Raw genomic sequence first — 26,791 nt, forward strand, 5'->3', positions numbered from 1 at the left:
CGTGCCCAAGGCTTCCTCTGCTGACGTGGAGGGGATTAACATTTCAGCCTCTTCTGAGACCTGCACAGTAAAGCACCTTCTATTCAGTTTTTTCCTGTAAATAGGTGCATCTGACTTGTTTATTAGAGGGGTGGAAGTGAGACCTCTGCACTCTTAGTCCCCTACAGCCATCCTCTTCTGTACCTACATGGGGGAAAGTGCACATGGCCTGGCCAAGTCCATGGAATTGAGCACAGCTGAGACATGCAAAAAAAATTGCCTCCAGTAATCACTGCTGAAAATTCTCAAACAAAAGATTGCTTAGAAATGTGAATGTTTTTCCACTGACTGCTTTAAATGTTTCTTGCATATCCACACCCCCTGAAGAGAGGCAGTGTCCAAAGAATGGAAATGCTGACACCAGTGGAGGCAGTTGAGGCAAATATAGTCTCTTCTTTATTTCTTTGAGGAACATTGTTCTTGTTGAGCATTTGCTGAGTTCATCCATTCTTATGTCTGTCCTCATAACTGCAGAGTGTAATCTGAATGTATAATGATGACAAATTACCTTGAAAGGTGTTCTTGGCCGGTAAAGGTAACTCTAAACACTCAAAAGCTGCTGCATTTACCAACACTACCATCTAGTGGCTTTGTGTACATCCAAACTGCTGTGCATATCCCATAGGAAAAGGTGTGTTAAGCCTCTGTTTCTCTACTGGGATCATGGCAACAAACACAAATGCAATAAAGTAAAAGTTAACAATAAGCTTTTACTCTCTTGATAGTTGGTCTAATCTCAGAGTTTACTCAGTGTTATGCTTCTCTCCAAATCCTAGATCAGAAACTTTTAGCCCAGATGAGACTCTGGCTGTGTGAAAACAATGGAGCTTATAGACTCATCCAGCCCACATGGATCTGTTTGGGTTTTTAATGAAAAAGAAGTATCCAGTGGATTAGTGGCAGAAGGAAAATCTCAGCTGCTGGAGCCTGTAGGCAAAAAAACTCCTGTGGACACTGTGCTTGTCTCCTAATCCATGGGTGTGCAGGAAACACCGAGGGAGACAGATTCTTTGCTAATGCATGTGTAATTTAGAAGTGTTCTCTTCCCCCTCCACCCATCTGTGAGTTCAGCTGCATCTCTGCAGTATTTGCAGCACAATGCTACTGTTTCTGAGCCAGGAAGTGAAGCTAATTCAAAATATATTTTGACTTAGTTTTTAAGCCCCAGCTCAGGCTCAGTGCCAGGTTGGAAATACTGATCTTAAACTCCATGAGAATTTTCCCATCTAGATTTCTTCTTTTCTCTTACTTTATTAACTTACTCCTCTTTGGCCAGCTAGCTTGTAGTAATGCCTCTTGCAAAGCTATGATGTATCACTTATTTCTGCTGTCTCCAGGACTAAGCTCTGAGTGACTAGAGATGATCTGTACTGCGAAGTTCGGAGTCATGCTCGAGTTACAAAGTTACATGAGAAATACAGACCTGTAACTGCCAGCCAGCTGCCCCATGCTTTCCTTGCTCACAGTTCCATTCCAGGGAAACAGTATTTTTAGGCAGTAATAAGGTTTCCATGTGCAAAGGTAAAATACAAGAAAATCAGTTATAATAGAAACAAATTCAAATATAAGGTCACTCTTAAGAAGTTAACCTGTCCTAACAACTAAAGCTTCCAAATAACTTTAATTCCTACTCTTTCTAACAAAATTAGATGACTAAACTCTGGAAGCAGAGTAAATCCTCCCCTTCAGGAGAGGGTGGCCAGATAAATGCCAATAGGTGGTCAGAGCAGATTCCTGAGCAGAAAGTGCCATGGCAGACTAGTTGGAGTTTCTCTGTTGACATCCTCAGGTGTTGCCTCGGATGGAACATGTCTCAGCTACTCTTGTGTGTGGAGCACCTCAGCCTAAACTGTCAGAAAGTATTAGTTTTCTCCTAAATGTCAAAATCACTGCATGGCTTTTTGGTGTGGGAGTGCTATCAGATAGGAACAGTGAGTTCCTATCATTGACTTGGCAAGATTTACTCTTAAGAAGTTTAAATTTGCAATTTTTAAAAGTAAAACTTGTAGCCCTTGGAGCCAGTTGACTGCCAGTGTTGCTGGCTGGGTTGCACTGGGTGGGAAATGCCTTGTTCTACAGCTCTGAGTAGCAGATAACTTCAGGGTACAGATCCTGTAGCTCTCTCACATAGCTCACCCTTTCAGATCTGCCTAAACCAAACCTTAATTCTGGCACAGCAGTAGGAAACTCAGACTCCTTGACTTCTACCTGCTTCAGCCTCCTGCTGGGCTCTTCCACCCTTGTCAGCATCACATTTGGCACACTGAGTTGAGATTTTCAGGGGAAAAAACTCATATCTTCTTTGTGTCTCACTGATGCAGGTTGGCAAACTGATCAAGGAAGCTGCTTCTAAAAGCAACCTCAAAAGGGTGACATTAGAGCTGGGAGGGAAAAACCCCTGCATCGTGTGTGCAGACGCAGACTGTGAGTATGGGCTGCTGGGTTTGCTGTAAGAGGCTGAGCATGGTGGGGTTTGTGTGTCTCTGCTGTCCTTTGGCAGCTCACAGGGCTGGGGTTTGCCACCACATCCACCCCAAAGCCTGGAGAAAACCTCTGTCTTAGAGCAGGGTACAGTTCTGCATCGCTGGAGCTCTTCCCCGGGGCAGGGATCATTCCCATGGCTGGTGTTGCCTTCTCTGGGGATGGCTGCAGTTGCAGATAAATCTTGCATTTGTATTTCTGCTGTTTGTATGCTTTCTTTTTGGTTGGCAGTGCTGCAGAGCCTCAGCCAAGCACGGGGGAAAGCAGTTTTCTAGAAAGCAGCCCCTGTGCAGGCATTCCTGTGACAGGAGAGTTTTGTAGGACCTGATCTAATCCAGCCTTCACCTCTATCCTGGAGGTCTACAGGGCTCATTTAACAAGTTTTGTTGTGATTTTGTTACACTAGGAGATACGTGTAACCTGTGACCATGAAAATAGTTGGAAAATTGTATTTGGGCATCAGGAAAATATTCTCCACTCTCCTGCTCAGCACAGCAGAGGTTGGAATCAGAGGTATTTGTGCCAGTTGCTAATAGGGAGCCTTGCAAGGACCTGGCCAAAGCTGGCACACTGCTTTCTGAATAATCACTACTGAAACTAGTCTTTAGGAATCAATGCATGGTATCCAGGAATCCACATTTGAATTCCCACAGCAAGAAAAGCTGGTCAGTGCCTTCAGTGAGTCCTTGTGGAACAAGGTATCAGGAACTATGGCAAACTAGACCTTGAGACAAAAGGCAGGAAGGGGGGGTGGGTACAATAAGAGATCTGGTTTGGGGGCAGTGGGAGGCCCTGTGAGTGCCTCCACTGGGTGTAGACCACCCGTCAGCCTTTTTTTGAGGAGTTTTTCCAAAGAGAAAAGAAACACTGGAAGGGTCGAAACTGTGCATGTGGTAACACTTCTCCCTCCTCCTGGGCCATCTTGCAGTGGACTTGGCAGTGGAATGTGCCCACCAAGGCGTGTTCTTCAACCAGGGGCAGTGCTGCACGGCGGCCTCGCGGGTGTTCGTGGAGGAGCAGATCTACCCGGAGTTCGTCAAGCGCAGCGTGGAGTTTGCCAAGAAGAGACTCGTTGGAGACCCCTTTGATGCCAGAACTGAACAAGGGCCCCAGGTAACTGTGTGCCTGAGAACAGTTTATTGTTTGGTTTTTGGTTGTGGTTTTGTTTAATTTTCCTTGTGTAAATATTATCTTTACGAATACGGTCCCAGCAGAAGTGCCGAGGGGTGAGTAATGTATCATGGCTTTATTTTTCCTCTCCATTTTAAATATCAATTAATCACAACTGTTGAAATGTTATGTTGTAATTTTTTTTTTTTAAAAACACAAATGTATTTAATTCAGTTCTTATCCAACTCTAAGGAAGGGGCTGTCTTCCTGGTCCAGTAACACAAAGCACGTTGCACTGAGCCATAGCACTGCTCAGAAGAGTTCAGCCGAATGGCCATTCAGCTTCTTGGCTGTGCTGGTGATGACAAGTAGTTAGAGCCCAGGGACTCCTGAGTCCTCAGTTTCCTTCTCTGCTCCCTTCCTTTGGAAAAGTTTCAGCTGAATTAGGAGGAAGAACCATGCCAAGCTGCTGTCAGGACTGGCCTCCTCAATGCTTCCAGAGCCTTCCTCTTAGTTTTTGCATTTGACGCAATCTGAGCTGTGCTGGAGAGCTCTGGAGGAAGGTGATCCTTGGGTCAGATCTTCTAACAGGCCCACTGTTTGCTACCAAAAATAAAGCAGAATTCCCAGAAATCTCTAGCCAAGGCCTCTTGTTCTCAGCACTGCATTGTGAGTTTAATTTCCTTGATGCTGTGTAGGATCCCTCAGAGAACAGATGGCTCTGGGGACATCTGCCTCCCCTTATCTGGACCTGAATCTGCACATGAATCATGCATGGCATGTCCTCCTGCATGGGGAATAAGATGATGTACACCCCCTGTTCATGCTGAGGCTGCATCCAGCCCTGTAACTTGCCTAGAAAGAGATTTCAAACTGCTCAGAAGTCTGAGAAAAATACTCCCATGCTGAGACTTGTCTGCAGAGATGAGCTGACCCTCAAGCTGTTTCAAGGTCTACTCTTACCTTCTGTTAAGGGCTGCCAGCTTTGGGCATTTGTTTGTTGTTTGGTATTTTTTAATATGACATCATCCTAAACCTTATCCAGCAGAAGCAGTAAGTGAGCTGCAGTTATTGGTCCCATCAGGACCATGTTCACCTGGCTGTGCTGACAGAGACCACTGAGTTCATGAGAACAGCCCCTAAATTCACAGGAAGTGAGGTTTTAAAGGGTGAAACACCCTGCAGTGACTGGAACACATAGAACTGGGCTGCTTATTTCAGTTCATCTGTGCTCCCAGCTCTTGCCAGAGCACTCCTCAGGGCACAACTATGGCACAGCACCATCCTCTGGGATCACTGTGGCTTAAGGGAGACTCCTTGCATACAGAGCTGTAATTAAGGGTAACAGTGAGTCCAGTCAGCAGTGTCTGGTCAGATTTTAAATATGGCCCATCTGTCTTCTTTCCCTGCTCTGGCTTACCTGTTACACTTGTAGCTAGGGGAGATAGCACACCCCCACACACCTGAACTCCTGTGCATGCAACTGTCAAAGCCCAAGATGGGAAGGTGTTGAGAGGGGGAGGAAACTGTAAATCCCAAAGCTTTTATGTGGTTACCAGTGCAAAGGAACAACCTCTTCCTCTTCAGCTCTGGTTCCTTGCTCTCTGGAGCCTATGCTGTGGGCACACACAGGATCTTCAGCAGAGGAGAGAAATGATGCAGTGTCACAAGGACTTAAAATACCTTCTAAAGTAGCAAAGATTCACACCTGCCCACAAGTTACTGTTCAATTGTGAAGTTTCCAGTTTTTTTCCCTGTTCCTGAAGTAACCTGCTTGGCTGTGAGGGGTTTTTTTATCTTGAACTGATGGATAAGGGAAGAATCACCAGGAAAAAATAATCTGTCTTCCTCTTCTTCATCTCTCCCCATCAGGTGCTTCAGATCCAGCCTGTTGCTTTCATTCTCCTTTTGTGTAGGTCAGGGGGAACATACACAACAGCATCACAAAAATGGCCACATGCTGCTGCATAGATCCCACTTTGGGATGGTCACTTAGAAGGCAACAGTGGGAAGGAGTTGGAGCCAACCTTTAGGCTGACAGGGTTTGTAGCCCATGATCTTTTTGGTCCTACATCATCTGTAGGTGATGACAATCCTGTTCCACAAGAAGTTGATGTAAGCTAGTCCTGGAAAAGTGGTCCCATGTGCAGCTGTTTCTTCCTACATTGCACTGAACTGGTTTGGGGAATGGGCTGATTCAGGTCTAATGCAGCCTTTTTGGAAGTGAGGAAGAAATGTTTTACTCAGGTCAGTTCCCTGATGTGCATTACTGGGCACTGGCATGGGTGCTCATTGCATGGATGTGGGGAAAAGACTCTGTCAGCTGCAGGATTGGGTTATGCTGATATAAACTGTACTGCTCTGATCAAAATTAGGTCAGCTTTAAACAGTATTAAATTTAGACAGAAATGAGGCATGCTTCTGATGAGACCTCTCCAAAACTCACATGTGTCTGGCAGTGCTGACTGGCTGGAATTCAAAGGACACCACAAGGAACCTGTGGGGTGATCAGGACTGTTTGAGCAGAGTGCCAACCCCAAATCCAGACCAAGGGCAATTTTTAATTTTGGATTCCTGGGAGCTGTATCACAGGAAGCAATAAAGTAAATCTGCACAGATGGCAAACTGGTTAACCAGGGCATCATACAACTGGGAACAGCAAACTGCATTAGATGAGACTAATGTCCTGGTGGACTAGAACAGGGATTAGATTAGAACAAGACTACACTACTTTTGCTATTTTAGAACCCCAAATACTGGCATTTGTGGACTGTAAGACCTAGTCTACAGGAATAAAATTAACACTAATCATGGCAATTGTTAGCCAGGAGTTATTCAGCCTAAAACATATCATTTGATTTATAAGATGGTGAATATTTTCCTTTGACTGTATACATGCACCTCAGGATTAAAGTGTGAAAGTAAAATATGTAAGTAGAAAGGGTCTGTTTCCAATACTGTTGGACCCAGTTGTGGGTTATTTTGCAGGATTACAAATGCTAGAATTTGAAAAGGAAAAACTTCTTGTGGTCTTGACTTAAATGAAGCAAGAGATGAAGATTTGGGGGTTCTCAGATTTTCGGCATTGCAGTCATCCTTAGAAACCTCCTTCTCTATTGAATTAGATGAATAAATAGTAGAATTTGCTTTACCAGATCATGTGTTTTTAATAGAAGTCAATGCTTGAACCATAAATAATAGTGGAGTAGGGGACAGAATTTAAACAAGCCTTGCAAGCTCTAGTTACAATGACAAACAGTTCCACCCTTGCATGTCATTTTTACAAATGTTTTCTTTCCCCAGTGTCTTTTCATCTAACTGTAGTTTGCCTTGCAACAAGTTACAGCTGTATAAATATCCTTGTTTTGTTTTCTGTGATGTGAAGTGGATGGACTGGATTGGTCTGGATCACAGACATGCCGGGATGGAAAGCACTTGCAGATATTTTCAAATTATTTACACTTGGCAACTAAGCAACCAGGCAAATAGACAACGTGTCTGACACCTGCCAAGCTCACTGTGTGACACTGTATCCTACATGAGGACACACATTTCCTCGTGCAGTAGCATGTATGAAGTGTGTCCTTGGGTAGCACCTTAACACTGGAGAGAACACAAGCACTTGGTACAAGCTGTCCACAGTGCATGAGAGACACACACATCTGTGTGGCAGCAGATGTGCTGTTCTCTGTTTTCTCTGTGTAGCAGAAGTACCCCAAGGACACCCTCCTGCAGCTTTGATATTTGTCTAAAAGCATGAAAACTTGGATTGTGTGTGGCCAGGATTAACTAGGGACAGGATATAGTCTGTAATCTGGAGGAGTCAAGTGTGGAACACTCCATGTAAACAGTCCCAACTGGCAACTGTCCCTGCTGAAATAAAAACAGATGCTGAGGGAGGGGGATTGAACAGCACAAGCATCTGGAGATACCTGGCATTCAGAATAACCCCCCAGGCTGCCAGGGCACCTCAAACCAGTGGGTGGAGTCCTTTATTTAACCACCTCAATACATTTGTCAAGCTTTTTGTTAGTTTTACTCTTTTTAAAACACCTCTGTAAGAATTTTACCCTGATTCTCCCTCCCTTGCAGCAATTCTGTTGGTCAGATCCCTTTGCTGAGCCCAGCAAAACCCATCTCAGGCTGTTCTCATGCTGCTACTGAGATAAATCAGTGGTTGAAGAAGGTCTGTAAGTCCTAGAGCTCGAGTGAGGTGAGCTGTGGGAGTGCATATCCAGGACACAGAGGGAGGGAAAGTGGGGAGACCCCTCCATGTGGCAGCAAACTGTTAGATCAGATTACACAATCACATGCAACTTCACCTTCTGTTTCCTGTGGCTCAGGGCTGTGCCCATGTCTTGTCTCTCACCCTGTTTGTTACCTGACTGTCCTATCCTAAACTGAGGTGTTAACTGACCTGGTTTGACAGTGCCCTGCAAACCTGCCCCTGGGCCACGTTCCTTGACTTGGTCTCTGGAACCACGATAATAAAGGCGCTGCTGTTTCTTTTCCTTTTGTGTCTGACAGATTGACCAAAAACAGTTTGATAAAATCCTGGAGCTGATAGAAAGTGGGAAGAAAGAAGGGGCTAAGCTGGAGTGTGGGGGTCTTGCCATTGAGGACAGAGGCCTGTTCATAAAACCCACTGTGTTTTCAGAGGTCACTGACAACATGCGGATCGCCAAAGAAGAGGTACAGTACAAGTCACTGGAATTTCATCTGCATTTACCACTGTAAATGGGAAAGAAAGAGGTATGGTTGTGGTTTGAAATCAAAACTTGAGAGGAGGGTAGAAGTAATCTGTTCTACTGATGAAGTATCTGCAAGATGAGCTTCAGGTTGGACTCTGTGTGTGAGTTGTAAGAGGAGAAGGGAAAAAGCAGAACAGAAAAAACTGTCAAAATGTTTTAGCAGCATTTTTTATGCAATTTATAAGTGTCTGTTTGCCATTCCTTCCTAATGCCTTGCTGCTTTCCCTCATTTTCTTTGGTTTTCCAAAAGAGAATTAGCTCTGTGAGTGTACTCACTGGACAAGAACAAACCCAGATACAAACACAGTAGTTAACACTACTCTAGAGTTTTTAGTTCTCATTTCAGGAGAATTTGATATAATGCAAAATATGAGCACATGCCTTACCTGGATAAATACCTCTTTAGTAGTAACGGTCATGGAGGGGTTTCTGTCTGAATCCTTGATTTTAAATATAAATAACTGAGTAAAAGTAATAGAAACTGTGGCAGGATGGAGCAGTTCTATTTATTCTTTGTCCTAAAGTTTGAAGGTTTTTCTAAAGACAGAGTTAAGCTTTATGGGAAAAGAACTCTGGGGCCTGCAGCTGGTGAGGAGGGAAGGAATGGCCACTGAAGAACTTCTCTCAAGTAGCCTTAGTGTCTCAAACAATCCCAGATTCCATTCTCATGGCAAAATCCCCTGAGGCTGACCATTTCTTTCCTATATGAAAACATGCTCAAAGCCAGCAAAGTGCAGATCTAATACTCTGGCTTTCATTATTCATCTGCAGAAATGTTGAACAAGCTGCATGTGATTAGATCCTGTGATATTCCTTTGAAATAGAAGTTAATCTACTTTTCATCGTGTTCCCCAATGGAAAAGAAGTAGTTGCCAAAGTCTAACTGGCACTTGTATTTTATAGTTTAGCCTAGTGCTTTTTATGGGGCTGCTTGCTGCTCACTCCTGGCAGGATGTTTAAATGTCTCAGATCTGCCACAGAATCTCTAAGGAACTTGGGAAAGATATCAGTCACTCAGGGCATGAGTTACATTCTAAAAATAGAGGGAAAAAGCTGAAAATCCCATGACAGGCCTTTTCTTAATGAACTGACTCCAAATCCCAAGTCATGATTCATGAAGCTTATCCAGTTTCATTCATTTGCAGTTTTGTTGCAAATGCATGTTCACCCTTTGCCTAGGATTGAGGCTCCAGTTAAATACCTGGATATCCCAAAACAGACATTTAGAAACCCTTCTGTGACCCTAAAGGTAGCCCAAGTGACAAGGGAGTCTCCATCTCACCTTCAGTGGGGTTCATTGTGCTGTGAGGCCTGGGAAGCCAAGTTTGTGGTCAAACACAGACGTGGTAAATGCAGTGCATGCAAATAAAGTGCACACAGTGACAAAACCAGAGTTAAAATCAAGGAAGGAAACTTGCAGTCCTTGAAATATGTTAATTGCTAATTGAGTACACTCAGCTTTAGAGTTCAAAAGGAGAGTTGTCAAGGAGTAAGGATGAAGCATTTGAAACTTGTCCAGATCTAATTCTGCTTGTTTTGATTGTTAGAAATGATCCATTAGTTGTTGGATCTTAGCACTGTATACAGCACATCACTGTGCTTCCTTTGAAGTTTCATTAGTAGTTTTTAAGAGACTCTATCAGTGACTTTCTAGAAGGCTAGGATGTAACATTTTAAATGTATTATCCAAACAAAGCATCTGACTCCAATTACTTCAGAATTACCGTGATTACCAAAGGCTTTCCTGTACTAAAGTTTAATCGATATATGCAGATTTTTGGGCCAGTTCAGCCAATTATGAAGTTCAAGAATATAGAAGAGGTGATAAGGAGAGCCAATAGTACCGAGTACGGACTCACGGCCGCGGTGTTCACAAAGAACCTGGACAGAGCCTTAACTCTGGCTTCAGCTCTGCAGTCAGGAACGGTCTGGTGAGCAGTGTGGGAATGGAGTGTGGGCTGGGAGTTGGTTTCCTGGGAGGGGAGAGGGCTTTATGACTTGCAATCACGTATAAATGCTGGAGGTGAGATGTATTAGTAACCTGTTTAATTCTTTATGCTGCTCAGAAACAACATCCATTCCTCAAAATAAGGTGGTGAGGAATCGACAGTCTGTCGAGAAATGAATTGGTTTTTCCTTCAGTTGATGTAGTTCTTTGTCTGAACAACCCTGGAAATGTCGGAACTGTAGTAAATTCCACCAGACATGATGCCTTTCAAATCCTATGTGTGTGTGTGTCGTGATCTTCAGGCACCACCAGCTGGGTCTTTGCTGCACAAACCAGTGTGGACAGTAGATGGCAACACACCACTGTCACAAAGAGCAGCTATTATTGCTTACAGAATTCCTTATTTTATATTAGAATCATTTTAAAGATGGAATCTTGATTTTTTTTTTCCCACTCAATATAGGAATTTGATCTGATGTCTGATTTTGATGCACACAAAGGATTGATTTCAAGAGCTGGCACTTGAAGAATCTGCCTCAAATATTTAAGTAAAAATGGGATGTTGGGCTTTGAAGGATACATGTGCTGTACATGGAGCTGCAGACCTACAGCACAAGCCATAGCTGTCCCTTTTCAGTCACTTGATCTTACTGAGGTGCTGAGGAAGTGTCTGCATTAGCTTTTTCTCCCACATGTCTATAGAAATGGGCACAGTGCTTTCATTTTACTGCAACACAATTGTTTAATACAGTCCAAATCTTTTTCTATACCTGGAAGCGGATGCTGGGCCTGGTTGTGGGTGTTTAGACAGCTTTTGGAGTAAACATGTTCATTTCAGAATGTGCTTCATAAACTAGGGAATAGGCTGGACTATTTATTTTAATCACAGCTCTGAACAAGGACTAAATTCCCACTCTAGCATGAAAGTCTTTGCCACTGGAGACTATGAAGTGAGATGTGGGTCAGTCTGAGTACCACTCAAAAGTTTTGTGTTTCTGCAACAAAATAAGGTTTAATTGCTAAAATCTGATTTCTCAAGTGACCGAATTGTATAAAGAAAAAACTGACAGATTTCAGCCCTTTTTTGTATTGTTGTTGTTGTTATCATCTTGCTTCTCTTTGGTATTGAATTGTCTTTTTAAAAATTGATGTTTTTATTGTAGGATCAACTGTTACAACGCGCTCTATGCACAGGCTCCTTTCGGTGGCTTTAAAATGTCAGGCAATGGCAGAGAACTGTAAGTTTTACTCAATATTTTGTTTATATGTGGGTGGTGAATGCAATAACAATTGTGACTGTGAAAACACTGTTGAATTTGCTTTTAAACTATCAGGCTTGCAGCAGGCTGCAGTGGGAGGTGCTAAGCCAGTACAGCGTGTATGTAAAGCATTCCTTCAGGAGTACCTTCATATGTTTTATAAACTTTTAATAACTCCAGTTCAAGCAAGTCCACTTGGAAGCGTTTTTCTATAGTGGTTAGGTTTTTAGATCAAGAGAGAAGTGTGACACCTTGGCTGGGGACACTGGCATTTACCCCAAACCTTCTCCACCTTTCTCTGGTGGTATCTGGGCCTCCCTTGGCTGTTGTATCATTGCTCCTAGTTGGACCTCTTCCAGTGGGAATGAATGATCTCCAAAATCATTCTACATCCCACCTTCCAAACTTGCTGCTAAATTACAGAAGGACCCTCTGTCCCTCTTCCCCAACCTGACCTGTTGCAGTGGGAATACCAGACATTTCAGCTCTAATTAGTTACTAAAGCTGAAATTTTTAAACCAAGGTCATCCCATAAGTTAGAGGTGAGCTGAGAAATTTTCTTAAATCCTAATTTTTTTCTTGTATAGGAGGGAGACAGATTTTCTTACACCATTCAGCAGACTCTTTAGAGGAATCTAGAGCACTTTTTCTTTCACAAGCCAGATTTAAGTCCAGGAACCACTCCCAGTAGCTGTTCTTGGTGCATCTGCTGCTCTGGGACATTCAGGTGCCTCACTTGCTAAGCACAGCAAATGAATGAATCCTCAAATGGGACATAGATATATTGAGACCTTATGGTTTACTTTGCCTGACTGCCTGGCTAATTAAAGGATGTCAGGGCTTTATCCCTTGGGCAAGGCATGGGAATAGAGCCAGTTTCCACCAACCATTTAATGCAGTGGTGGGCTCTCTTATCAGTATGTTTCTGGAACAAATGCCATGGTAACTTGTAGATAGAAGCTTCCTTTCAGTGAAAAATTAACTTTTAATTACTGACTAAGCACTGATTACTGCATGTATGTGGCTGACTCTTCTGTGGCTGCTCATTGCAGCACTCAGTTTTCGTTAGGCAGAGTCACAAGGTGTCACCTTGTGGGTTACAGTGACCAGAAGCATTCCATGTTTCTTTTACAAAAGTTGTATGTCCTTGTGTGCACTTAGCAGTTATTAGAAGTGGTGGGACAAATCAATAGCTGGTCTAAGTTGGTTCAGAACTGGTTTTAATGGCCTGATGTCTCTACAGCAGCTGGCAATGAGAAGTTAAAGTGCAGACATGTAGAACTCTCTTCTCTTAGGGAAGTACACATTAACATGCTACAACTGTTTGTCCCTCTCCCTCCTCTCTCTTCTTTTCCAGTGGTGAATATGCTTTGGCAGAGTATACTGAAGTGAAAACAGTCACCATCAAACTCTCCCAGAAGAGTCCATGAGAACAGAAGGCCTAAAATGCTGACACTCTGAATGTGACACACGGGGGATGTGTTCAGAGCAAGGGGGAGGGGAGGGGTAGGAAGGAAAATGGAAACACCTGTCTTTATTCCTCTAGAAACACTGAATCTACTGGACTCCATTTTATCAACTGGCTCTTCAAAAACTGATTTTCCTGACCCTACTGGCAGTACACTCTTGTACTGTGCAATTCCCTGGCCGTTCGTCTGCCTGCTACCTGTGGCTAAAATGATGGTCAGTCATGGTGTTTGCAGGACATCTGCTTTCAAATTGTACCCTGAAGGACGTGGACATGCCTGGCATGTTAGAGAGATTGCTGGTACCATTAGCACGGGCTGGCAGACAACTTCAGAGGCATTTGGGTTTCACTTGGCATAGATGGACTCGAGTGGTAGGGTTAGTACAACTTGGCTGGAGTTGGTGGAGTTTGCGTGGACATTGCAGCTGGAGTTTGGAATCTGAGTGCAAGCTTTCATGGAAGGATCTGTAATGAACTTCTCTTTGAAAGAGCTATCTTAGTCTCTGTAAAGATACATGCATTCTCCATACTGGTGATATTCTAGCCCTGAATGAGATTTGTGGGAGTTTCCTAGAGGACTCCTTTGGGGCCAGTATTTCACCTAACAGAACTAGACTTCCAAGTATCTTTGGAACCTGATGTTTTGGTGTGCACACACTACACATGCTGCAAATGCAAGTCACTGACTTGCTGACCCTTCTGGCTCCGAGTGAGTCACAGTTGTATCTCAAACCTTCACTACAGCACTTTTTGCAGGAGGATTTTGCACTGTACTTACCTTGATGACACCAGGTTGGATGCTGAGCACGTAGCATGGCAGATACCCCACAGAAAACACCCTACACCAGTCTTTCTGACCTGGGGGAGAGAGCAGAAGAGCTGCAGGAAGCTGTCCTGCTCTCTCTTTCTCTGTAACTTTCAGGCTTTGTGAACATCTCTATATTTTTTGAGCCAGGGCTATTGTTGTGAGCATAAAACTATAAGCTCTTCTCACTGCTTCTTTATCCTGTGTGAATGTAGCTTAAAAATACATACTGGAAGTGCAGTATGAAAAGGCAGGTGCTCCCAAGCACCACCAAGTGCTAAAGAGGTGGGTGTACAAGCCAATTACTATGGATAAGCTATGGCTGGACCTAAATGTGCCAGAGCTTTGCAGTGGTTATCCCTGTGAGTGCTGTCATCTCGTAGCCACATGGAGTAGTTGATCCTTCACTGAGCAACCAACTGTGTTGGATTGTCTCTTGCTCACAGCTGTCCATGGAGTGGCTGTCACACCAAGTTCATATCTTAGTACCTCCTGCAGTAACTGCTTTGCATGCCCAGACATTATTAGGGGATTAATGACAGGCCACACACTGTCTTCAGTTCCTGGGTTCACTGCTTTCCCTCCTCCTCCTCCTGACTCTACTGGAGAACCACTGGCAAAAGGACGGCAAGTCCCAGTCTGCAGGAGCTGTGAGTGTGCAGGAGTTAGTGGTGACAGCTTGTTAGGAAGTTCAGGTGATCCCACTGGGATTGTCCTCTGAGAACAAACCCATGGAGGTTCCTTATGGCGTATCAACAGATCTCCAGGGAACACTCATAAAGATTCCTGCCTGGAGTTTTCCAATTGTCAGCGCTTGAAGCAGAAATGCAGGTCTAACCTCTCTTCTCTGCTGCAAGCAAGGATTTAACCAGTACCTTCCTTTGCTCGGAGATAGTCAGTAACAAGTTCTGTTGCATGAGTGGAGCTTTTTTTGGAGGAGGAAGGAAGGTGGGTGGCAATAAGTAAGGAAAATGTTTGCATGAGCCTAAACTTCCTTATTAGTTAGTGAACGTTGAAATTGCACTTCAACACCACTTAACTTCTTACATGACATACCTCCAACAGTTGTAACGAGGTGCCTGTCCTTCCATGGGATGTGAGACAGGTAAATCTCCCCATCCAGTGACGAAAATGTCCTCCCTTCCCCGTGAAAGGCCAAATGGGAACATTGTACATAAGTTTTTATTTTTGTAAAACACTTAGAGTGCAAACATCTTTTCAGACAAACATTTTACTCTTGCCTACCTGAGGGTTTTCTTGGGCTGCAGCCAGACAGTAGGGAGGTGAGGCAAACAGTAAAAGGCTGGTTATCTTGATGTATCTCTGATGTATTTTTGATAAACAGTGGTGGAAACTGAAATCATCTAAAATTCTTTAAATCCTACTATTCTGACTTTATGTGTATGATATATATTTCACTTTTTTCCCTTATCATGTTTTTAAAATCATGTATTTTAAAAATTTTACATTTTTCAATTTATCTCTTATTGTATAAATCAGGGTTTGACTCTACACACTGAATTTTCTAAGTTATATAACACTAGACACTAACTAAAATAACCCCTTAGAGGGTATATATATTTCTTTCATTGCACAGTTAAGGCTTTCATATGAAATACTAGTTGTTTTTTTAAAAGAAAAAAAACTATATTTATAAATTAGGATACAGTTAATCTAATGTATTTTTATAGCTAAAGGTACATGAAAATGCTATGTTTAAACCTCATGTATATATTTAGACTATGGGTATCTTTTTTTGTAATAGTTCTTGTTCCTAATAAATGTTTAACTTTGTGAAACGGGTGTGTCTGAGGATTCAGTATCTCACCGGGAAACTGTGAGGGAATCTGCACTTGGATTAATTTCTACAATTTGTGAAGAATTGGCCTGTTTTAAAAGAGTAAAGTGCTAAGTGTGGTCAGTGCTCTGCACATAAAAGCTGGAGTGTGGGTGTGCAGCTCACCCTGCAAACAGCCACTTGTGTGAGTTGTGCCGTTTACTGTGAGTGGAGGGAGGAGGAGAGTGGAGCTGCAGCTGGCAGGGGCAAGCACAAAGTCAGAAGGATCCTCTTTTCCTTCTGAGGTGAGACCCAAAATGGAAGTATTTGAAGAGATCATGCAGACAGATGGGGCTTCCTGCCTTGGTCTGTCTGCTCCTAGACCCCTTTGAGACTCATCCACCACTAATGTGACTCTGCTAAATGCATTCTCATTCCTGTCTTATTTCCCTCATCTGTGATGTAGATAGAGAGCAAGAACATTCCATTGTCTTTCTATTCTCTTCCCATCTGATGTGTGAGAAATACCTCTCAGCTCCCTACACAGGCCAAGCCAAACTCCTTGAATTTTCCACTTGCTAACAGCATCGCTCAGAAGCTTTTAGACTCTAGAAAGGGGAAGACTGGAGATACAAAGGAATTACTGTGAGTGACACAATCAATGGATACTAAAGGAAGAGTGGGATGAGATTTGGGGAGGGAAAAAGGGAAAAGTTAGCTTGAATGTGTGGATGAATTATTGCCTGGGGAAGTTAGAGTTTCCGTCATAATAAAGGGAAAAGTTATTTTAGTGCATTTTCAAACAATTGTGCTTAAAAAAAAAAGCTGTAAGAAATGTCTGGGTAAGAGCTGGGCTGTGAGGCGTAAAAGGCAGCAGGCTGATTAAGAGGTGTAAAGGGTAACACGGTTTTTAGCTGTGTTAAAAGTTAAAAGATGATGGTATAGGTGTGTTCTCACTCTCTTGTCTATGGCTGCAGCTTGAGACTGATTGATGGGGACCCAAACACAGGTAAAAGCACCTCTCTGTTTCCATAATCACTCCAAAGAAGCATCCCAGGCATATCTCAGGCTGCCACAGTCATTCAGTGAGTCGGCACGGCTTTTTCCATCCTTAAATGACCATCAGAGACCCATTGCTAAGTACGGACCAGGGAAGAAAAAACATCCTCTGTATTTAAGTTACAGAATCCCTGGGAGTAGCAGAGCAAAAGGCACGCAGAAATGGTCTTTTCTTAGTAGGTCCAATGGGTGGGGAAAATTCCAGGCTTGTCCAGGAAAGTTCCAGGCTTGTCAGAGGCTCCCGGAGAGGAACGGGTCAGTGATGGGGAAGGACTGCGCACACCAGCCCAGCGCTGGAGCGCAGCCCGGCTGACTCCTTCCGAAGAGAGAGAGCAATCTCGTTCTGCTCTTCCAACGGGGAGCAAACTCGGCGCGTCCGGGGAAGGACCAACTTCGGAAGTCGGAGATCTCGGAGCAGCCCGGTAAGGCCGGGCCGTGCCGGGCCGATGGGCAGCGGTGCCCGGGGAGCCACACGGCCGGGGGGCGGGAGGGCCACGCCGGAGCTTGGGGGTCCCGCTCCGGCCCCCGCAATTCCCAGTCTGGTTTTTCCTAAAAAAAAAAAAAAACAAACCCACTCGGCAGGGCCCGCGGGGCCGTGTGGGGGCGGGCGCGCGGGTCGGGGCCGGTGCCGCCCTGTGCCCTCCCTCCCTCCCTCAGCGCTCCGGGCCAGCCCTGCCCGCGGGGGCAGGCGAGGGCCCGGCCCGCAGGACTCGCCCCTCACCGCGGCGGGGGAGGCGCCGCTGCCCCGCTCCCTTTCCTGCCGCCTCCCTCCGCTGAGCGGGGCGGGCGGGCGCCGGAGGAGGAGGAGGAGAAAAAGAAGGAGGAGGAGGAGGCGGCAGCGGCGCAGCGACCGCCGGCCCGGGACGCTGGAGGTACCGCGGCTTCGGTGCCCCCTCGGCCACCTGCCCGGCGGCGAGGGGAGGCTGCTGGGGCTCGCCGGGGCGGTTCAGGTGGAGAGCGGGGTGGAGGGAGGGGGAAAGTAGCTTTTTTAGAAAGAAAACGAAAGTTGGGAGGGAAGTTTGCAGGCGCAGGGCGGCGGCGGGCGCTGCCGGTCCGCCCTCCCCGGCCGTCCCGCCCGGCCCGGCGGGCACCGCTCGCACCCGGGACTCGCTTCGGCCACTGGAAAGTGCCTTGAAAGGCTTGTGAGACCCCCCCGAATCGCGGTGTAGTGCCTGGGCTCTCCCCAGTCGAGAGTGGTGTGGGAGAAAGGGGCTGACTCGCCGCGCAGAGCTCACCCAAGGATGAAGGATGCGGGTCCCGGCGGGAAGGGGGTCCCCAGGAGGGCAGGGGGTCCCTGTGCTGGCACCGAGCCGGCCACTTCAGCCCCAGGTTCACCATCACCCTGCCCGGTGTGACGGCAGGCGGGTCTGTGCATTCCCACCCGGACTGTGCCCTTGGGCCTCTCAGATCCGTGCTGTTCCCATCACAGGAGGGATTCTTAAAAACAACAGGTGTTTTGAGCGAAGAACTGAAGTTTCGGCAGATTTCTCATGAATTGGGAAGTGATCTCGGGCAAACCGCGGTGTTTCTGGGAGCCTGGCTGGGTTTAGGCACAATACACGGGATGAGACCAGGCAGGCTGGTGAAGGGGAGAGGAGGTGAATGGTACAAGCACAGTCAGATGTGCTGGGGCACTGTCTGACAGCTGGCAGTAGCAGCTCTTGGGAGAGAAACTGGAAGTGTCTGAAATGGATGTAAATCCCACTTCAGGTGTATTCTGTGTGGTCCTTCTCCTTCTGAATGAGATTCTGCAGATCTTATAGATTCCTTCTCTCTAAATCAAATCAAAACATGGTGTTTGCACGTGTTACAGTTGAGTTGACCTTGCTTAAGGTAAACTCTCCAGGGTTTTTTTGTATTGCACAAAGGTCCTGAAATACAGAAATCCTGCTTACATGGGCGCTGTGTGGCAGTAACACACATGTAGTTACTTACAGTTAGAGGGAACTGATTGTCAAAACCACACCACTATTTTTCCTGAAAGTTTTTTTTTTTTTCCTTTTACTCTATACAAGGAAAGTTTCATCCTGGGGAATAAGCTGAGTAGAAGGCTAAAAATCAGGAGTAGGATGGTTTTCAAGCCTCCATGGTTTATGCTGACCCCTGTTCGGTGTTTCTTGTACAGTCACTGTGAGTGCACATGGTTTGTCCCCATCGTAGAGCAAGGAAATGCCTCAGAACTGAGCAGTTGCTAAGAGAGCTGGTCTGTTGGTGTGTACAGGGGGAAGTGTTAATTTTTGCTGGAGCTGCTCAGTGTGTCTGCAGCGAGGGCACAGGGGAGGCAGCGGCTGGAAGCATCTCATCCCCTCCTTGGTCAGGGTTAACAACCTGGACAGCTTTTGGGAGGTGTGAGAGCCTCCCTGACACCTCTGCCTGTGGCATCACACCCTTGGCATGGCAGAGATGTGTGATCCCAGCGCAGCAGCTGTGCCTGCCAGAGTGGCTGAGGGAAGCTCAGCCCAGGAGCCAAGCTGATTCCAGTGGGAACTCGGCATGTTACAGGGCAGAATCCAGTCCCCCAACATTGCCCAATTCACCAGTTTTTGGGCTTGGATCTGGCATTAAGGATCACCTCCATCTCAGCCTCCTGCAACACCCTAGACTGTGGGGCACAGGGGTGTGAGTTTTGGTTCCTGCTGCCAGGCACCACAGTCAGGGTCATCAGAAGCTGTTTTCCTCTAAGTGCACCTAAAACTGAAATATTTGCTTAGAAACAACTGCTGTAGGATGCAGTGATTTTTAGTGTTGTTAGCTAGTGGTTAAAACGCAATGTAAGAAGGGAGGACAGAAAGCTTCACAAAGATTGGTGATGGATCAGCATATTTTTGTATTCTCTTTGGCTTTTGATCCCAACTTAGGAAGCCAGTTCTGCTCAGGGAGAGTTAGGGATGATCTTGGGCCTTGCTGGTCAAAGCAGGAGGTGGGTCATGAGCTTTGCCAAATTAGAGCCTCAAATCAAAACTTCAGCATCACACACCAGACATGAGACGAACCAGTAAGAGTTGGTTGAGGGGCATCATTTTACATCTGAGAGGCATTTACTGACTGAAACTGAAAGCAGAAAATGAGGGGACACTGATGCTGGTCTGGCACACACTGCAAAGTCACTCATAGTTTTAACCTCTGTGTAAAAGAAGTTAAAAGGTGGGTGTGCAGCTCTGAAGAGGGAGGGAGTTGGAATTGCCTGGGAAGACTGAGCTGTGCAGTTTTCTGCTGGCTGTTGTGCCAGACAGTTCAGAAGAAGCCAACCTTTAAGAGCTCCTAAGGGCCTGATCTGCCTCCCTGAATCTGTTTGAAGAAGCCTGATGCTTCCAGGGTAGGAAAGCTCTCTAAGAGGACTGGGCAGAGGGGACAGGAGATGGTGTGTTTCTCTTTGCCCTCTTTTCATTCCTACAGAGGATTGTCTCAGTAACCACAGCAGTATTTCTCACAGTCTTACAAGAGCCGTGGTTGTCTTTGCGGATGGGAGAGGTTTTGAGGTTGCATTTAGGATTTTTCCAGCTGCACTGAATGGTTTCAATGCTCTGCCTTTACATCAGCTTGGGGAGAATCTGAAACTGCAGCTGTGACCCCTGCCCACCATCCTCTGCCCAAAGACTGAGCTGCTTTGGTGGTGAAAAATTAAGAACATTATCTTTCTATAGTGGAGAAATTGTTAGTCCCCTCTGCTAATTCATATTATGCTCTTAACAAAGCTATTATGCAAATAATTATATTTATAGTATGAGTACATTTCTGCAAAACAATATTTAGACAACTGTGTTAGAATGCAGGGGAATGAGCAATTTCTATACTACAATGGTTAATCTGTTTTGTTATTTATTTTTAAACAGAATAAATGATGTTTCTTCTGGATGGTGCTTACTAGCTGTCTCTGCTCCTGCATGTGCACGATGGACATCGTTCAGCTTTGACAATATTGTTCAGTTTGAAGTGCTGTGGAAAGTTTGTCTGTTGGACCTTCACAACTGGACCCAGAATGTACTGGTGTGTGGGAACTGAGGAATCCGCTGTTTGCAGGGAGAGCAACATGGATCCACAAAATGGTAAATAGGAAGAATTTTTTTCTTTCCTGTTCAGATTGGGAGCAAAAGGTTTTAAGAGAACTCAGCAGCCACTGGGTTTTGATGAAATTTAAAGATATGAAAGATCTTTGAGCCCTAATCTTTGAAAATTTACCAAGGAATTTTACTTCCAAGGAGACTGATGTTCAGCTGCTCAGGTGGTAAGAATAGCATTCCCCTCAAGATTGATGTTCTCCAAAAGGCTACAGATTTAGTCAATATATGTATCATGTCTCCCCAGTTCCTAAATATGTTTTACAAGATCTGTGCTTTTTCAGCGTGTGAATGCAAATATGTTCCCAGTCACTGATGCAGTGGGTTTTCAGGGTATGAAAGCTGCTAAAATCAGAGCATCCTTTCTCAGCCTGAACAGATATTCACCTGCTCCAGTTTTACTGTCAGCTTCGATTCAGTGCCTTGCAGTGATTTATTGCTGGGCTGGATCAGAAGGTCTGTGTTTATGTAATCTAGTAAATCCATGGGTGGAAATTCCTCTTTCAGCAGGGACATATGCTTCAGGTTGCTTCCTGTGAATTTTTTTTCTTTCTTTTTTTTTTTTTTTTTTCCCTGAGCAGCCAAATTATTTTTGGATGGTTTCTCTCGCTGCAACCCTCAGCTCCCAGGCACTGCTGCGTTTCTCTGAGTCAAACCCCAGTTATGTTTCTGCAGCAAGAAATAGCCTCCTGGTTCTTGTATAACGGTGTTCCCCCCTTGCAGCAAGTGCTTCATTAGGAGGCAGCATCTGCGTTTGAAGTGTGGGAAGAAGGTGTGTTTGACGCTCTGTAGTGAGTAAGCAGCCCTCAGCAGAAGCTAATGTTTTTGCAGCCTTATTTTGGATTTTATCAGCAACTATGAAGCAAAACCTGATAGTTTATTCAGAGGCCGCCTTGTCTTGTTTGAAGACGTTTCTCACCAGCATCACAGGGAGCTCTGGGAACTCTTTCCTTTCTCTGTATGTATTCTGCTTGTTCCGTAATACTGATCTTTCTGTTTGCTTTTGCTTTTGTTAATTAGCATTGTAACTTTCTATAACACTTGGTTACTGAATATTCTTAAAATTCTTGAATCCTATCCGCTGAGTTTCACTCTGGAAGAAATTATCTCCACTTGAATACTAAGCTACAAACCATGAGAAGAATTTTAATCTGCTCTAACGATTCAAAAGTGTTTCAAATTGCTACATTTTTGTTCTGCAATAGTGATTTGACAAGTTTTCTCACTGTTTAAAGATACAGTAAATAAATTATTTTATGAGTTAATAATGAAGTGAAGAGTGAAATAGTTACATTTTCTGCATTCTGAGTTCAGTTTTTTTTTCCTGAGAACTTTATTACATGTTGCTGTTATGTAACCATATTCAGTTAAACTGGTTGACTGGGAGCATACAGATCTTAGTGGAAGACTCTTCTATACTGACATGCCTGGGTTATATTGTTTGGTAAACAGCATTGGAAAACTCACAGAGGGATCCTTGAAAAGCTTAAGATCTTTATACAAGGCACCAGTATTGCCTTGGTAGATTTGCTCTTTATAAGGATACTGTACATGCTTAAACTCATTGTTATTTCAGGATTGTTTGGGTCCTGCCAAGAGTAATTGTCATCAGCTAACTGGTCCACTCCCTAAGTTAGCTGGTCCTTGTTCTGCATTTGGATCCTGTTACAGGGATGGAGTCAGGAACATGGTGACTCATCCGGCCTCCACATCTGAACCTATTGTTTACGCGCCTTTATGAACAATGGGGATGCAGCCTCCTGCTTCCATTCAGAGGGAACTGCTGGGAAAGGGGAGTGAGGTCCCAGATCATTTCTTTAATGCTGTCGACCTCATTAGTGCTTGCAGAGCCTGGAGTCTGTTTTCTGGGGCAGGAAGGGCAGGTGTGTGGCTGGGAGGGGTTTATCCAACAGTGCAGTGGTGCCGGTGGCTCCGTGACGGGTCCGTCGGAGGCACCTTCCAGCAGGTACCCCGTGCACCCACTGCCTTGAGCATTTCAAAGCCCTGTGATTTCTAGGGCTTTTTTTTCCCCAGACAGCTATGAAGCCCTGGCCAAAGGTATGTGAAGAATATGTTCACAGCATCACTGTTAGTTAGAAAATGTAATTGGTGATTCCAGGGCTCACCTTACTCTCGTGTCTCCTCTACTATTCCTCCCGGCAGTGCAGGGATCTTGCCTGTATCCCAGCAGGATTCCCTCTTTCCCTGTGAGTGGGTGAGCTGTGTTTCAGAGCTGGACTCTGTCTGCCCTCCAGAGATGGTGCTGGGCTTGACTTGATTAAGCACCCACTGGTCCACAGCACAGATTTGTCACTGGAGTGCAGGATAAGGTTCTGGTTTGGATGCAGTAACATCTCCCTCCTCAGACCCTGCTTCCTCTCTCCTGGATTTGTTCATCTTGTCCTAATTAAGAGGTAGAAACTAAGCACAGATACGGGGGTGGCTGCAGTCTCTCATGAAGCACAGGGCTTGGTTTTTTTTAAAATTGGTTAAAGAGCTCTGCGTAATATGTGGAGGTGACATAATGTGAATTTTATAGGAAATACAATGGAAGCCCAAAGACATCACTGTGTGAATGCCTAGAAAAGCGTAAAGATTCATCTCCTTTCTACAGACTGGTTGGTTTCTTTGAATCTTATGAAATTTTACCGTTGGGATTTAATTTTTATATGGTTTTCTAGGAGACAGTTCCTCAAAGATGTAGGAGAGCAAACATTGTCTTCTGAAATGTAAGGGCACATCTGTTAAAGAGCTTATCTCCCTCTTATTGTGAATTTAATTCCAAGTTGCAGAATGTTCATGTGCCACTGGTGTGTGTCTCGGAGGTGGAATTGGATTATCCTTCAAACATGCCAGAGGGTGTCTCTTCTCTCCTGCTAAATCTAGAAATGAGCATTGAAAAAGGGGTGTTATCTTGGAATGTATCTAACATTACATAATTAGGGACAATGATGCCAATGATAGCTGCTTGAAATTTTATAGTAGCTTTACAGATATTAACTAAATGAACTTTCACAATTTCTCTTGAGGCAAATCAGTTGTAAGCTGGTGACTTTCCACTGTTCAGGGAAGCACACATGGACAAGTGCAATATGCCTGGAAAAGAGACCTAAATATTAAATGAGGGAGCAAACAAGTCACCAGAATATAATGACTCAAGTTGTCATTTGGAGTGGACCAGAGGCCCTTAAAGCTGTGCTTTGAAAGTGCTGTGGTGACCCTGCAGCACACAGGGAATTCTGTTTTATCAGAAAGAAGCAACCCACAATGGTTGTGACCTTTGCAACCCCTCCTGGGCCATGGCTCAGATCAGAAATGACTCAGAGGGAAAGCTGCTGCCAGCAGAGCAGCTTCCTGAGTGGGAGAAAAGCCTCCTGTGCGAGTAAGAGTTGAACTGGAAGAGTTAAAGAGCAGTTTTAACAAGAGGGACTTCTCAGGAGCAAGTGCAATTTTATATGGAAAGTTTCACAATGGACTGAGTGGTGATAACTTGAGCTTAGCAAGTGGAACAGCTTGTCCTGGGACACCCTTTGTGCATCCAGCCTCGCTCCCTGTTTGCATCAGGGCAGGACAGGTGCAGGTGTGGCTGAGGCCTTTTTGGGGTGCAGCAGTCTGGGGAGGCAATGGGACTGTAGGTGAAAGGATGGAAACTTTCACAGACTCTGCTTTTGCTCTCCATTCTGTACTCACTGATAACCCGAGCCTTCCAGCTGCCAGCCTGGCAGTGTGAGACCCACTTCAGAAATAAAAGTCTACAGGAAAAACATGACTTCTTTATAGCAATAAAGGCAAGCAGAGCCCGCCCACTCCTGGGGGGGCATGGACATGGCCTCCAGATTAGATCTTTGGTGGGGTGTCCTTTGCAGGGCCAGGAGTTGGACTTGGTGATCCTGATGGGTACTTTCCAACTCAACATATTCTATAATTTCCTTGCAGTTCTGCGCTGTTGAGTTTTTTGCCTTAAACATGAAGGGCAGGAGCTTGCAGTTGATAGTGTGAATAGCTTTGTTTAAAAATCTTTCCTGCTGAGTAGAGGAGGAAGGGAAAAGCAGTGTTGGCAGCACCACTGGTGCCACTTCGTTCCTCATGAAATCCCCACGTAAACCTTAAAATCCTCACATCAGCCGGGGCCAGCAGTGAGTCTTGGGGTATGTTGAGTTAGGCTTGTTTGTGACACATTGTGCTGTAGAACAGGGAAAAAGTACTCACAGCCTCTGTCCTGCTTTTTCCATCCACACCTTACCCTGTAGTAACATTACCCTGAGTTTTTTGTGACAGCGTGGGGTGAGAAGGACAAGGAGAGCATCTGTTACGTGATGTGAGGACACAGAGACCTGCAAAGTGTGTTGGTTTTGTGAAGTTCTGTATAATCAGACTAAATGAGCCTTGAAGGTTTTCTGTTTTTCTTCCTGCTTGTTAAGCTGTGAGTTAATTTGACAGCAAACTGAAATGTTCCTATGATAAAAAGAAAAAAAAAAGCAAAAAACAGAACAGGTGTCTGTGAGTTAGTCTCACTGCAGAGTGCCCTGCAGAAGGAGAAGTAGGAAATGCTCAGCAGGAATAGGAAGTACACTAGTAAAGCAGTAATAGGCTTGTATTTTTAAATATTTAAATAAACTCTTCATACAGAAGTGGTGCAATCTCACAAGAGCTGATGCGGAAGGCTGGTCTGCAGCAGAACATGCCTGTGGTTAAACCTGCTCTCTTGTGCAGACTACAGCAGAGCTGTGTGTTGCAACATCTCTCCAAACTGAACCTGGATTATCAAAAAGGGCAGTGAATGCTGAGGCATTTACAGTTTTCCTGATAAATACCATCAGAGCCAGCCTACTCTTGAACTTGAGGGCTGTAGCAAGGAGGGCAGAGCTGCTGGGAGAGCCACTGGTGCAGTAAAGACCTTGGGAAGCTAATTGAGCAGAGATTCCAACCTGAGAGCCAGTTTTATTTACAGGCAATAGTAAAAAAATTGATCTTTATCTGAGCTGGATCTGGCATTATCTGCTGCTTTACAGCTTTCTTTTTCCACCTTTCTGTTAAAATGTATTTGTGGTTTATTACGTTGAAATGTAACTTACGACAGGTCTATCAAGAAGCCTGGGAAAAAAACAAAGATAAGGTGATAAGGTTGTAAAGAAAACCCTTTGCCCTTAGAACTTGTACACAGGGACTTTTTTACAACCTTAGTAAGGTGTGATTTATAAGGCAGCTTTCAGGTGAGAGTTGATTCTGGGGTCATAGAACCGCTGTCTTCTGTTTCAGTGGGAAAAAGGCAATTGATAGTGTTCACACCAACTCAGCCCTTACCAGGCCTGTAATTGATTTATTGTTTTGTCAGAGATGTTGTGTGTGATTTTATACTTGCATTAAGAAAATGCAATGAATTATGTTTTTTCATCCTCCCCAAAGCCTGTGGGGGGCCTTATCCAAAACCCATTAAAGACTTTGCGCTGACATAATGGGATCTTCAGGGATCCTTACAGCATTAAGTCTGTGATTTGTTTGTTTTTCACTGCTCTGATCGATAAAGGGGCTGCCAGGGCGCTGCTTGGCAGGAGGCAGCGAGCTGGGAGGAACTGTTTGCATTGCAGATGGGGGTGTGGGGGATGGATTTTGTACCATTCAGCTCCCAATATGCTGTGTAGAATCACAGAATCGTGGAATTTTTACAGTTGGAAAAGATCTTTAAGATCACCGAGTCCAAGCATTAACCCAGCACTGCCAAGCCCACCATTAAACCATGTCCCCAAGTGCCACATCCACAGGGCTTTTAAATCCCTCCAGGGATGGTGACTCAACCGTGAAGTCTGTCTCTTAATAGGTTCTCTTTCAGGTTTGACATCAAGTCAGGCTGATATTTAATTCCTTTCTTTAATCCAAGTCTGTGTGCTCATTAGTGGGTCGGGAATTGCTTATTTGCATGATTATGTATCACCACAGCAGCAGCTCTTTTATGTAAACTGCTGATAGTTTCACAACAGAAGTGTTTCCATGCTTTGAATTTGTGCCTTGCCCTCACTTAAAAAACTTATAAAAGAA

The 26,791-nt window shown here is 44.8% G+C and overlaps 2 protein-coding genes across 5 annotated transcripts in view; both read left to right on the top strand.

The window, feature by feature from the left end:
- ALDH1A3 (aldehyde dehydrogenase 1 family member A3) overlaps positions 1 to 15,660 on the top strand; it is a 35,037-nt gene extending 19,377 nt beyond the window's left edge. Inside the window, exons 8-13 of the mRNA XM_051796555.1 lie at positions 2,361 to 2,463; positions 3,449 to 3,633; positions 8,158 to 8,322; positions 10,155 to 10,312; positions 11,493 to 11,567; positions 12,946 to 15,660. Coding sequence (XP_051652515.1) covers positions 2,361 to 2,463; positions 3,449 to 3,633; positions 8,158 to 8,322; positions 10,155 to 10,312; positions 11,493 to 11,567; positions 12,946 to 13,018 — 759 coding nt within the window. The 3' untranslated portion in view covers positions 13,019 to 15,660. The remainder of the gene's footprint in view (positions 1 to 2,360; positions 2,464 to 3,448; positions 3,634 to 8,157; positions 8,323 to 10,154; positions 10,313 to 11,492; positions 11,568 to 12,945) is intronic.
- A 1,340-nt stretch (positions 15,661 to 17,000) lies between these two features.
- LRRK1 (leucine rich repeat kinase 1) overlaps positions 17,001 to 26,791 on the top strand; it is an 80,154-nt gene continuing 70,363 nt past the window's right edge. The window contains exons 1-3 of one of the 4 annotated variants that reach the window (XM_051797115.1): positions 17,010 to 17,569; positions 20,531 to 20,743; positions 21,337 to 21,713. Coding sequence is in view for 3 of the 4 variants with exons in the window: in XM_051797116.1 (XP_051653076.1) it covers positions 20,677 to 20,743 (67 nt within the window). In the remaining variant the exon portion in view is untranslated. Of the gene's footprint in view, positions 17,570 to 20,530; positions 20,744 to 21,336; positions 21,714 to 26,791 lie in introns of all 4 variants that reach the window. The other 3 variants (XM_051797116.1, XM_051797113.1, XM_051797114.1) reach the window with 3 other exon arrangements.

The sequence above is a fragment of the Manacus candei genome, unplaced genomic scaffold, assembly GCF_025592945.1.
Source record: "Manacus candei isolate 608988 ecotype Guabito, Panama unplaced genomic scaffold, ASM2559294v1 h1tg000046l, whole genome shotgun sequence".
Taxonomy (NCBI): domain Eukaryota; kingdom Metazoa; phylum Chordata; class Aves; order Passeriformes; family Pipridae; genus Manacus; species Manacus candei.